Source organism: Nicotiana sylvestris, chromosome 10 (genome assembly GCF_000393655.2).
Source record: "Nicotiana sylvestris chromosome 10, ASM39365v2, whole genome shotgun sequence".
Classification (NCBI taxonomy): domain Eukaryota; kingdom Viridiplantae; phylum Streptophyta; class Magnoliopsida; order Solanales; family Solanaceae; genus Nicotiana; species Nicotiana sylvestris.
The window spans coordinates 94500949-94515056 of record NC_091066.1 but is presented as its reverse complement, the minus strand read 5'-3'; the positions used below and the strand labels follow the sequence as shown (position 1 = coordinate 94515056).

Genomic DNA, 14108 nt, shown 5'->3' with positions numbered 1-14108 from the left:
ATAATAGGGAGTAATCTAGAATCACACGAAAACATTTAAAGATTCATGGGTATCACCATTGACCTCAGAGTAAAGACTTTTAGCTGTTACTCTTAAGGCTGGTAGACGAAGAGATTTTTAGATCATACCCATCAAATTTCTGATGTGTGATGGCACAAAACAAGACAAAACACAACTCTATCACAATTTTGAATAAAGTAGATGAACAATTCGAGATAATACATCAGGGTAAAATCTCCAGAGGCTTACATGTAGGAGGACCTCAGTAGAAAACTTGGTTGATTCATTACCTAATCAAGAAAAGAAAGTCGGTAGGTAAAAAAACAGCTCAAAGAGTATACATAATTTTGTGGAGTCCGGGACCCTTCAATTTCCCTAGCTTTCATAATCATGATGTATGAACATGGGTACTGCATAAATCCGGCATGCCAAGCCGCAAATTTGTAAATATAGGACAACTCATACTTAATATTCAAACCTGGATCAAGCTATATTAATGCAGATTAAGGATCATCAACCATTGAAGTGTACTCACATCACACAAATTAATAAGGCAAAACTGCATTGTGTCCTACATGAGAAGACCTCAGTTAAAAATGTTTCAGCGAAAAACAAGGCATTTAAAGGTTGGGGCAGGAGCCCAGGCTCTGAGACACTCCTGCCAATGGATTTTCATCTCAGTTCTCTAGCTTCAGAAAAGGATGCTAGGAAAGCCGCTCAACTCATTACTGAATTCAGAAAACAAAATCATTTCCTTATGGCTGCAAGGCGCGCAACACGCGTAACTTCAAGCTCTAACTACAGATCTCAGTGAGTCCTTAACTCCTGAATATATTGTCCTACTTTCTGTGCTCCAATAAACAGGGCATCAGCAGCAAGAACGACTCCAACCTGTGGCAGAAAGCATTAGTTCACTAAAGAACCAGAATATTGTTCTATTCACAAAGGGAAGGGAACAAAGTACCAATCGGGCAGAAAAAGTCAATCGGTAACCCCAACCTTCTTTAGCAGCAGCATCTCTCTGTTGGTCAGTCCAACTGACAATATCCAAATAATTGTAAGTGATTACAAAGAAAACCACTTTATGACAAAAGTTAATGGGACATGCAACTACAGGTCTATTTCTGCAGCACTTTATGACAAAATCTGAGAACTCTCTTACTACTGGAACCGACTCCGCAGTAGAGTATCAGCACTAACATCTCTCACGTACAAGTCTGTGATCTAAGATTTTCTCCCAAGCACCAACTCACTATGATAAAGAGAGCTTGTAATTTTGATAAATAATCAACTAGAATATGTGGTGAATACTTCTTAATGAGAGGCAATCTATTGGATGTTTGTTTGGCATGAGTAACCTACGTGCCCTTACTTCAGGTATGTGCTACCAGTATAGCTAGTGAAATCCTTTGAATCATAGAAATGGCGACACATTCGTAAAGAGAGATAAATATTCCTTTCACTCTAGAAAGCTAGCTCAAATGAACAATCAGAAAGAGCATCTCCAATAGTAAAGTGCATACATTGTGCTATTTATTCAAAGTGATAGAAAGAACTTGTGATATACAGGTGCAGTGCTTAATTGATGACATCATCTGTGGTTACATGACATGAGATTGTACTTTATAAACAGATAAGGATGACATACAGCTGTTTTACATCAAAATTTAGACACCAGAAGTAAGAAGTCATTATCAGATATGAAGGCATCTAGAAGTACAGGCACAAGCATGAAATAATTACCCGAGGAATTCTGAAAGCCCCCCAATTCCTGCGAACTTAAATGGTTGAGGACCTTCTCTTTCAAGATCCTGATCCAAATTGTATTTAAATATATGAACTTGTATTCTGGAAAGGTGAATATTTATAAAAGCAAAAAAGACATAAGTAAGATTAACGTGAAACCTCTTCTTCAGCAGCTTCTAAACCACCTTGAACCCAGAAAATGTTGTTGTAACCAGCATTGTATAGCACCTCACAAGCCGCAATGGACCTGCCTGATGCAAAGGGTTACGCATGAGCAATAAGGAACACAAATTACCAGATTTGTCTTGAACATAAGGATCTTTCAGTGCCTACTCTTATCTGTCTGACTATGGACCTACTACGAGCACGAGACGCTTTCTACCTCAGAAAGTGACACTCTGCCAGTTAGATCTATACGCACTCTTCGATTGCTCCTTTTAATGTGCTAGAAAGCAGTCGAGTGTTATGCTACAAAGGATTCGATTTATGATACATCAGATAGTTACATATTGAATTGTCATATTCGATACCATTGAAAATTCCAGATTCTCATAATTCAAATTGAATTGTAAACTTGGGCCACCATGGAGATACATGAACATCCACTCCCTTTGCAACAGTAGTATACTGACTAATTTCACCCAGATTCTTCCCGAGCTACTTCTATTCAGCAGAGTGCAAAGTTTTACTTTATAGTAGAGAATCTGAAATGTGGTTAATAGACAGATAAATTCACCTCAATCCCTTCTGGCATGCCACAATGAGATCTGTATCTTTGGCAAATTTCTCCTCAACATTTGATAAGAATTGTCTGTAAAGGATATTATTTCATACTTTATAATGAAAATAAGGAACTGAAACAAAGAACAAATCTACGAGTTAAATATAAAAGGGTTGTTTATAGCATACTTGTTGTAAGAGAGAGAAGGCACACCACTCCACCAACCTCCTATTGTGAAGAAGATACATGAATTAGCGATCAGAACCTTAGAGAATGCACTATGACAGTCAACAACAACAACAACAACAAAAAAACCCAGTGTAGTCCCACAAGTGGGGTCTTGAGAGGGTAGAGTGTACGCAGACCTTACTCCTGCCTTCAAAAAGACAGAGAGGCTGTTTCCGGAAGACCACTATGACAATCAAAAAGACGTTTATTTATTTAATTACAAATTTATATGCAAGCGTATCAAACACAACCAATCTGAGATATATTAAGTCAATCATATAAAGAAAAGAGATCGTCGTGGTATATTTCTCTTGTGAAAGAAATTTTTCTGTCACTATTTTCAAATCAACTCGAGATTGTTCCATTGTTATACGAACTAGAAAAGGATTATGTTGCACGGGTACTCCAAAGAGGTTTTTACACATGCTTTGTGCAATAGTTTGAAGAAGATTAAATTTTGTAAGCAAAATGTCAAACAAAAGATTAACAATCTGAACAACTAAATTTCGTACTCCAAATTGTGATTATATCCAACTGAAGATTAATAGCACATGTACAACTGGTGTTACATCTTAGCACTTGCTGTTAGGTTTTAATGGGTCCTTGTTCAGTTACTTTAGGCTACAATTTAGTATCAACTGGATTTTAGCTTTTTCAGTTAATTTGTTTTTTGTACTGGTTATATTTTCCTACTTTCTAGGAGTTAGCTTAGCACAATTGGTTACTTCCTTTGCATATAAACTCCATTAGAGTCTCATCAACTATACAGACTTTTCATTCTAGTTTTCTGCCTTTATATGGTCTCATAGCCAAAACAACACTCTAACGAGTAAACTATCCAAGATCATTTTTTTCCCCTTTGCAAAAATGAGTTCCTCCACACCAGTTGTTATTGTCGACAACACCACGGTTTTCAAACACCTAATCCAATTCAACCCATCATCTCAGTTGCCCATTAAATTGTCTGGTAGTCATAAAATTCTGGTAGTCATAATTTCACTACATGGAAGGCCCAGATTGTCATGCTATCCCGGGATGTAAAATTTTTAGAAGATATTTTCCCATTTGAAAATATATTTTCTCAGTTAAAACTTAAAATAGAACTTCTCATTTTAAATTGGGAAACTCTTTTAGATCATTGGAAATAGCCTCTCTACCTGCATTAGGTAGGGGTAAGGTCTACGTACAGACTATCCTTCCCAGACCCCACCTGTTGAGATCAAACTGGGTTTGTTGTTGTTGTTATTGTGAACTCTTTTAGATCAGAATAATCATAATATTTTCTGTCAACCAAAAAATATGATTGATACAACTATCACTCAGCTGCCCCCCCACTATGCCTTTGATGCGAAATACACGCCAAGATGTATGTTCATTTCATGCCGCACAAGGGAACAACCCACAGGCAGATCAATCTGCAACTCATGACCCAGGTAACAATCAAACTGCTTCTTTATCTTCTTCTTCTAATGCATTTCAGCAATCACTTGCTACTGAAAACCTACAGCCCCACTTCGTCTTCCAGAGCCAACCCTCCGCCCCCTCTACTCATCCTATCTCCTCAACTCGCCGACCACCAATTACTCAGGTTTATCGGTGTCGCCCAAACTCATCACACAGTTTGCCCCGACCCACTGATACCATTGTTCATGTTCCACAAATAGAGCCAAATCGTGTAGTAATGATGTTACAAAACAACATTTTCAAGCGAAGAAAAAACGTTGATTACACTGCAAAAATCTCCCAGCCAGAAACACATCCAATACCTGTAACTCACAAGCAAGCACAAAAAGATTCAAATTAGAGAGACCCTATGAAGGCTGAATTTGATGCACCGATGAAAAACCAGACTTGGGAGTTAGTTCCACCAGACCAGACCACCCCAGAAACATTGTCTCTTGTAAGTGGTTATTTCGAATTAAAAGTAACTCTGATGGATCCATTGATAGGTACAAAGCACGTTTAGTTGCAAAAGGGTTCATCCAAAGGCTTGGGGTTGATTTTTGCAAGAGATTTAGTTCGGTGGTTAAACCCACCACCATTCGGACAGTACTCACTCTTGCTGTACAAAATAATTGGGCACTGCATCAGATAGATGTCAACAATGTGTTTCTTTAGGGGAAGCTTCATGAAGACGTATATATGTCAACCTCCCGACTATGAAAATTTGGATCATCCCGACTATGTCTGCCATCTCAAGAAGGCCATTTACGGACTTCGACAAGCTCTTAAGGCCTGGTATGATGCACTCATTGCTACGTTGATTCAAATGGGGTTCTAAATGTCGCAATGTGATAATTCTCTTTTTGTTCTGCACAATCTGGGAGTTACTATTTATATTCTGATATATGTGAATGGCCTCATACTCAAGGGCAGTAATGAAATACTCATTCAACATGTAATTACCTCTGTTTCGAAAAGTTTTTTCTAAAGAATCTTGGTTTACTGCACTATTTCTTGGGCATAGAGGTATACAAGAATGTCGACGGTTTGTTTCTTAGTCAATCTAAGTATATACAGGAGGTGCTATATGATACTCAGATGCAAGACTGCAAAGGTGCTCAGTCACCCATAAGAAAGTCCGTGAAACTACTGCTTGATGACGGAGCACCCAAAACCGATGGCAAAGAGTATATATCTGTGCTTGGTAAGCTTCAGTACCTCTCGTTTACCCAACCTGACATCACCTATTCGGTAAACAAGCTTACCCAGTTCAACACCTCTCCTCTCCCTCTGTGGTTCACTGGAAGGCAGTTAAATGGATCCTTTGATATCTTAAAGAAACATCCCAGCATGTTCGTATTTCCCCACAACCTTCAACTGCTCTCTATACCTATGTTGATGCCAATTGGGCGGGTGATATCAATGATCACCGCTCGATCTCTGGTTACATTGTTTATCTTGGCACGACGCCTATTTCCTGGTGTTCTCGTAAGCAACCTACTGTCTCTCGCTCCTCCACTGAGTCAGTGTATCATGTCGTTGCTTCTGCCTTGTCTGAAACAAACTGGATCAGACACTTGCTCAAAGATCTTCATGTGCCGCTCTCTGCTGCTCCTATAATACTTTGTGATAACCTTGGGGTCACTTACATTGCCGAGAATCCAGTACATCATGCTAAAATGAAGCACCTTGAGGTTGATCTTCACTTTGTTCGTAACCAAGTCCACAGCGGCCTAGTCCGCATATCGCATATCCACTTCGTTGATCAACTTGCAGATTCACTCACCAAACCATTGTCCAAGCCGGCCTTCCAACGCATGTTTCCCCAGTTAGGCGTTGTATCTTCATGCCTAACTTGAAGGGGCGTAATAGCACATGTACTACTATTGTTACAACTTACCACTTGCTGTTAGGTTTGAATGGGTCCATGTTCAGTTATATTAGGCTACAGTTTAGTATCAACTGGATTTTAGCTTTTTCAGTTAATTTGTTTTTTGTACTAGTTATATTTTCCTACTTTCTAGGAGTTATCTTAGCACTATTGGTTACTTCCTTTGTATATAAAGTCCATTGGAGGCTCATCAAATATATAGACTTTTCATTTCTTTATAAAGATCTGTCATTTGCACTTCATAGAGGGTTTATTGTTGCACAATAAGAAGCAAAGCAATCCTCACGAAGGAATACAATGAAGAAAGAAAGAGAAGGGATGATGTCTACACTTGTGACGTACCACAAATTGATAATTATACACAACACAAGGTACGCATCTCTTTTACTGGAGTTAAGCTGTGTGTCTTTGTGTCTCATTGAGTAACTACAAAGATAGTAAAAAGGAAAGTTTGTTACCCAGCAAAAAGTTTGTTGCTTTCCGGGAAAGAATACCAAGTTCTAAACTAGTATCAACATCAAAAATTGGAATCCAGGTGGAGCCTTTTACCCAGGCCTGCAAAACAGTTAAGAAAATCATGATAACTAGGACAACAAAATAACACGATCATTTAAGCAGGAAAGTATTTGGCTTTTAATCTAATTCATATCCCAAAAGGCATGAACCTAGAGTTTAAGAGGAATTTTTGTTCAACAAAATTTGGGCGTTCACATAAGCTTTAGACAATGCACTTGAACCATAGCAAGGAGCTTTGAAAGAAGAAAAGCCACTGATGTGCAGAGTTAAGCAAAGACAGGCACAATTATTAAATGAGAATTGTGTAAAGCATGTAAAGTGAAATAAAAGGAAGCTGGAAGGGAGACAACGCTGAGCCATTTAGCATTCGCCTTGTAATGTGGATAGTAGAGAGAAGTGGTTTTTGAAGGAACGTCGAATCCACCTTCTTTCGCTCCATAGAGGGACGAACATCAAGCAGCGTTTTGTTTGAGAGTTGAATTGCATAACCAGCTTCCCTTGGGGTAAGAACTTTAACTTTCCCATCTCTGATCTAGAACAAAAAGGGAACACAGATGTTATTCTCATAGTATAACATTGAAGAACTTAATAAAGTATAAATCATGGCTTAAGATGTTTCCGTACAGCACAAATTAATTGATTACACGACTTATAGTTTCTAACAAGTTGAAACTGTGATATAACTCATCACCTAGGAGGATGGGGCTTGGAAGACATTCTTTAATTGCAATAATCATCCCCTCTAGTTTTCCCATCCATCCACAACTCCATCAAAGATTCTCTTTAACTTTTCTATCATTATTATCCGAAACGTGAACTAAGCAACGCTTTTACTCTTTAAACGAAGCCGAAGGTAAATAACAAGTGAAATTACAGTGAGAGTGTAAAAAATTCATTACACTGTAGTGTATATAACTTAAATTGCAACCGGGCAGTAATTTCATCCTATAGCATACAAATTAACCCTTAATTTTGATCTATCTCCATCTACATGTCTGTCAAAAGAAATATTGGAATATTAGTCTGAGAAAAATACCAGAGAGTCCCATCTCTTTTTAGCAGCAGCCATATCTTTCATTTGCTTCAACTCATATTCTTCTTGCATCCTTATAATGCCACTTCTATACTGAACCAAACCAAACATACCCCAATTCAGAAATCTCAACTAGCAATAAATACAAACGAAATGAAAAAAAAAAAAAAAAAAAAAAAAACTAGATACACGAACCTTTATGGGTGCACTGAATTTAAGAGAAGATGGAACTGGAGAGGTAAGAAAATGGATTGAACCGACATGATGACACCTATGTTCTTTTTGACATGTTCTAAGAGCACTGAGGGGTAGATGCCCATGAGCTAGAGCTTCCATTGTTGAGAGCAGAGAGAAAATTGAGTAAGATTTGAGTAGCTTATCCACTCTTTTCTTGATTCTTGTACTCTGACTTACCCGCGTACGGATTTAAGCATTATATATGCTCCCAATGTATAGAATTTTTAAATTATAGAGAACTTAATTTTTACATAAGAATTTTTTTATTTTTTTCGAATTTTTTTTACTTTTCTTAAATTAGTGTTTGGGCATAAAAATTTTAATTTTACTATTAATTTTAAAATAACTCCAAAACGTTATTTTTCAAAATTTTCACTTAAATCACTCATAAAATTTTAAAAATAACCCAAAATTATATTCATGTCCAAACATCACTCTAACTTTCAAATATTATTTTCACTTGAGAAATTCTTTTACTTTTTTAAAAAAAATTACAATTCTTATGTCCAAACGCCCACTAAATTTAGAGCAGCACTAGAAGCAGATTTTTTGCTGTGGGTCCCATAGGTAAAAACAGAAAACTAATTACTTCAATACAACAATATCCTTATCATTAATTTTTATTTACAAAACTATCAATTTCCTATCTTCTGACACATAAGCAGAAAATAAATTATTCAAGCTAAAATATGATCACTAACTTTTATTTACAAAACTATCATTTATTGATTTCAAAAGAGAAATCAGCCATTGGAGGATTATCCCCTTTCTCATTAATTACCGTGGCTTTCTCCATTGTCTCTGTGCTCTCCTGTTTCACAAATCTCACTAAATTTCAAACAGATGGTGAAATATTTTAATTAAATAAAATTAAAAGATTTAAGTAAGGTCTCTAATAATAAATAATTTAACTTTTTTCATTTGAATAATATTAATTGTAAAGAAAGTATATACTTACTTTTTCGTAATTTGACATTTTAAAAGCATTTTTTAGAGGAAAAACACTTTTGAACACTTTAAATTTTTGTAGTTTGGCCAAACAAGCTCTTGATAATAAAGGTTATCTATTCCTGTTACTTGTAGGTCAACTTAATACTATTATATAGAAAAATTTATACACCATTAGGGGTGGCAAACCGGAGGGTCGGGTTAGATATGGACAGGTCGAAAATAGGTAATGCAAAAATGGATAAATTATTCTACTCAATCCATTTTTAACACAAATAGAAAATGGGTTAACTGGTAGATAATGTGGACATTCATATTATTCATGGCTTCTTGAATATTATCATTTTTGGGAGACTTCGTAGTCTCTCAAACTTGAGAAACCCCCAATTTGAGTCATTACAATGTAAAAGTTAAACTCATTAGTTATCCAATTGTTATCCACTGGTTATCCATTTTCTAAGTGGATAATATGGTTCTTATCCATATTTGATCCGTTTTAAAAAAGTTTATTATCCAACTCATCTTTTAGTAGATAATATGGATGTATAACTGTTTTTTTTTTAATCCATATTACCACCTCTATACACCATTAACATACAAAAACTAAGCTTCGAAATATAATCTTTATACTTTCAAATTATCAACGCAATTTTTGCAAATTACAACATATTATTACTCTATTTATCAAATAATGAATCTTAGTGTAATTTATAGTATTTTTAAGTCTAACTCTTGATGTGTAAGTTTTAGAGTAAAATTCATATAAAGGTCTTAACTTTTTGACTCTGATAAATAATATTCTTTTTACCTTTTGAACCGAACAAACAACTTAAGTTAACCTTATATTTGACGGCCAAAATAATATAACTCTTGTTGAAAATTTTAAATGTCAAAATTAATTTCCAATAATTATCAATTATTACATTTTTTCCAAACGAAAGTTACATTATAATATTGTATAAAGTTATAATTCATATCTATTTTACTTTTATTCTTTAACTTTCTTTTAAATTTCAAAGTCGTATTTTCTCTATGATTTCCATGATTGAAATTAAAATATTAAAATTATGAATGTATATTGATCTTTTTCTAATGTGTTAATCATAAATTAGCAATTATGAAAATCTTACTTTGATTAATCAATTTTGTATGAAAGGATTTTTATTTTATCTTTTATGTTATTGTTACATATATCTCCTGATCTGATATGAGCAGGGAAATGGAAATTGAACAACAAACACAAATCTAGAAATAGGGTAGAAAAGAGTGTATTGGTAATTGTCAAGCCTCCTTTTTCGGGATCGTGAAAGGATGAGTTTTTTCTATTAAAGTGATATTGTTTGAAAAGGGATTGATTTATTATTTTAAAGGAGTTCTATTAATCCGGGAGAAGGTGTAAGGCTCTCCCAAGTTTCGTGATTTTAGCAAGATCACTTAACTATTGGCTTAATTAACCCGAATATTCTATGTTTTAGGTATTTTATGTTATTAAATTATTTTTATTTTCTTATTTAAGGATTTGTGGAATTTATCTTGAAATAAGCCTCGCATAAGTATACTCATTTTGTTTGGTGCGTTAAGAATCATGTCACACTTACGTGTACACAATTAATAACACTTTATAAGATAATTTTATCAATATCGCGCGAACGCGTACTTTTGCCTTTAATTTACCCAACTCTAGTCCTAAAAAGGCTAAGCGATCGCTACAAATATAATCTGATCTAAAAGTCCGGAATCGAATCCCGGAGAGAACTAAGATTTAGCTACAACTGTCCATTCACCATTGTCACTAAGAAGACAAGATCGAACAATTCTTAAGTTATAAATATAAAGATTCTTATGTCTAACTAATTAACTAACAAATTAAAATAGTAAATTAACAACTATCGGTACTAAGGGTTGGACACAAGATTAAGGAGGTCTAAAGTTATGATTTTTTTCAAATGTCGGAATCATTCCTGCTACATCTCATGTAAGTTTGTCTAAGTAGTCTCTACTGATCGTAAGCACTTAATATATCGTAATTCTCTTACGAGCAACTACAATAATTTACTAGACATATTCTCTCGAACTACGTTATCTGGCTTTATCATACGGCTCAATATGACCACATCAAGGCTTTGTTATTCATAAACCTACCTTTAAACCCCTAATACTGATTTCTTGTATATGGTAGGAGTAACGTTGTTTAGAAACCACCTATATGTACCCTTTCTCAAGAAATACATATTAAACAGGCACAGTTAACCGAAGGGCATTCAATCAACTGAAATAAACACGTAGTTAAACAAGTAGAGAAACCCAAAAGCTAAATTATATAAAAACGTAACAAGAACTCATCCTCCAAAAGGTTCCATCAAAACTCTAGATAATAAATTATCTACTCATAATAGTATGTAAAATTATAATACTAAAAGATATAACCAACAATGAAAAATAAGAAGAAGAGAAAGAAAACTCGTAGTTGAATCTTCATCTTTGCTACTAGCGTGTTCTCGCCTCTTTAGGTGTTGTCTTACCTTAAAGTAGTGTATCTCACCTCAAAAGGACGTTTTATGATGTATTTATATCAATTAGATTTTGCATGAGGCGTCCTTGAGCACTCCTATCTCGAAAAGAAGAAGTTGAGTCGCGTGCCTAGGGCTCATGCAATGCGCAACCCCTAGGCACGCTCCTAGTTTTTTTTTTGTCTTCTTTGTTTCTTTTGCATGCTGGGGATTGGTGCACGTGTCATGCTTCACTGGTTTTGATTCACTTTTTAGGCCATTTCGCGCCTACCTTTCATGTAATGCACTAGTTGTAGCATGCTCCCAACTCTTGCATCTCAACTTCTTTTTGCACCAAATCATCCGCTTTCGCCAACTTCCATCCAAACTCATTCCTAAATACAATAAACACGTAATGAGCATATTTTATGTTTATAAATACGTGATCTCCCACAACTCACATAAGAACCAATATGCAAACATACTCAAAAATATGCATTTTTCATCATTTATCACTATATCACACTTAGGCTCTTGCTCGTCCTAAAGCAACTTAAAATTAAGCACATTGGCAAGTAACACAATTTCAAAACATACTCAAGCATCATATCATGATAATGGTGTATATCAACACTTAGAATCCAACATATGCACTCTTCATACTTTTCTCATTTTTAGCCTAGTGCCGCTACTATTTAAAGTATTTGTGTGACTCTTCTAACATCCTAGCCTCAAAAATTGACTCCAATACATTTCATATTATGACTTTCTTATTGTGAAACTCAAAAATCAAAGACTTTACCAATCCTTTACAAATCATGTACCTTCAACAACAAACCACATAGAGAAAATTGTCCACACACTCAAATATAAGTTTAAGTATAGTCTAAGGACTCAAATATTGAAAGAATTCGCTCACTCTCACAACGAAACTCTTATGCCACCCAATTTGGGAAACTAATTTAAGCTTGCAAATTCTAGCATTAAGTAGTACTTTAAATGTTGTAATGTAGGCTAAGGGACGGGTATGATATATTTGAAAAATTAATGACTAGCCCTCCTAAGCACTTTAATACACCACACTTCACTTTCAAGCACATTCTTGTCATGACCAATTTCATGTCTTACCATGAAATCATACATATTTAAGCCCTTCTTCATTAAGAATATCAAAATATAGATACTCACTAGCCCAGATAAAGATATGAAAGGTGTCATTCATTTTCATTTTTTTATTTTTTTGTGTTTTTTCCTCCTTTTTTCACACTCTCCTTAATTTGGTATTTCCGGCTAGTAAGGCTTTTACCCACAAATACACCTTGACGGCCTTTCTATTGCTCCACTCAAAAACTATCCAATCTCTTTCTTTACTCTTTCAGCAATTTAAGTGTATTCGAAGGTAAAGGGTGCACAATATACAATTTAGAACAAGATAGGGGTTGGCTCGTTATGCGGGTACCAAAGAAAAAGGTCTACATGCTTAAAAGTGCTGAATACAAATAATGTTCTCACTGGAAAGCAAAGGGTCAATCAAAGAAACACCTATACCATTTCCTAGACTCACAAGACTTAATCATTTCGCTTTGACTCATACATGGGGAAAGTTCTAGACTAACAAGGGATGACACAAATTACAATCAAAATCTCACCTCACACAATGCACATGACTTACTCAGGGCAGTTCAGACCCGACTCTCAAGTTAAAGTAACTAGCACAATCATCATATAATCCAAACACTAGGAAGTAACAATAGGAGTCAATAGACGAGCCCAAGCATCAAAAGAAAGTCACATAAATTCTCAAGGCATATAGCCACAAGAATCAAGAAGAAAGTACACAGTGTAAATGCTCCAGCTCTAAGTCCCGATACAAAATATGTCAAAAAACATAGATACTCAAGTTCTTTCCATTTCATTATCAGTTCAACAAGAAAAAAAAATCTTTTTGTAGTTTTTTTAGACTTTAAATCCTTAAGAAAACTGTCTAGGAAGTCCATCGTCGGGAAAAATTCAATACTTTTTGAAAATTCTACCTACCAAAAAAAGAAACTACTACCCGGTTTAGAGAGTCATCCCTTGAAAAAAGAATCGTGGTCATAAGAACAATCAAGGGAAATTATTTCTACCTAATTATTAATTTTGTTTATTATTGTTTCAATTCATATAAAATAACACAAGCAAAATAGCATAGGAAATCAGTCAAACAGTCTCTTAACCCCACACTTAAAATTGTGCATTGTCCCCAATGCACACCCATAAATACATGAGGGTAAAAGAAACTCTCTGGTAGGCCAAAGGCCGAAATATTAACAGCTCATGGGGTACTCAAACTTCTTTCAGGCTTGACCCTTTGTGCGGACAACCCCATACTTAGTTCTAACTATCTCACTTGATTTTGCTTCCTTCCAATGGCTTTGCTTCCTATGCTTCTAGAAAATAAAAAATGACATTATACAAAAATAATACAATAAGAAAAATAATTTTCAAAAAAAAAAACTAAAAATAAAAAAATAGTAAAGTTGGGTTGCCTTCCAATAAGCGCCTGATTTAATATCGCGGCACGACATAAATCACTTTCTTCCTCTACCTCGAGCTTATGACTTGGACCCCAAAATTTTGGTTCGAGTTTTTTACTATGCTCCAGGGGTGGTGGAACAAATCTTTGTGAGCCAAAAACTAAATATTCCCTTATACACTTTTTGGCTTTCAATTGAGGAGTATCGTTTTGCTCTAACGATCTTGGAATTTCAGAATATAAGACTCATCTACCTCTTCCCTGAACTCCTTTTTATGCTCGTAAGGATCCATGCCCATTTCACTATCTGAACATAATATAGAGAAGTGTTTAGAGTGGGG

General features: G+C 35.2%; 1 protein-coding gene across 1 annotated transcript; it reads right to left on the bottom strand.

The window, feature by feature from the left end:
* Window positions 1–465: 465 nt before the first annotated feature.
* LOC104230545 (rhodanese-like domain-containing protein 11, chloroplastic) lies at window positions 466–8019 on the bottom strand. Its single transcript, XM_009783379.2, has 10 exons — window positions 7774–8019; window positions 7582–7671; window positions 6970–7077; window positions 6488–6584; window positions 2656–2695; window positions 2483–2557; window positions 1906–1993; window positions 1744–1811; window positions 965–1037; window positions 466–891 (listed from the first exon to the last, which is right to left on the bottom strand). Exons 1-10 carry the CDS (start codon window positions 7912–7914, stop codon window positions 808–810), a joined length of 864 nt encoding a protein of 287 aa, XP_009781681.1. The 5' UTR covers window positions 7915–8019; the 3' UTR covers window positions 466–807.
* Window positions 8020–14108: the final 6089 nt, after the last annotated feature.

What these genes read in the sequence shown, in the direction of transcription:
- LOC104230545 (XM_009783379.2), bottom strand. Translation starts at nt 7,914, where the DNA reads ATGGAAGCTCTAGCTCATGGGCATCTACCCCTCAGTGCTCTTAGAACA. An exon ending in GCATGCCAGAAGGGATTGAG is followed by an intron (nt 1,994 to 2,482) that starts GTGAATTTATCT and finishes TGCATCAGGCAG; the next exon opens with GTCCATTGCGGCTTGTGAGG. An exon ending in GGGCTTTCAGAATTCCTCGG is followed by an intron (nt 1,038 to 1,743) that starts GTAATTATTTCA and finishes GGATATTGTCAG; the next exon opens with TTGGACTGACCAACAGAGAG.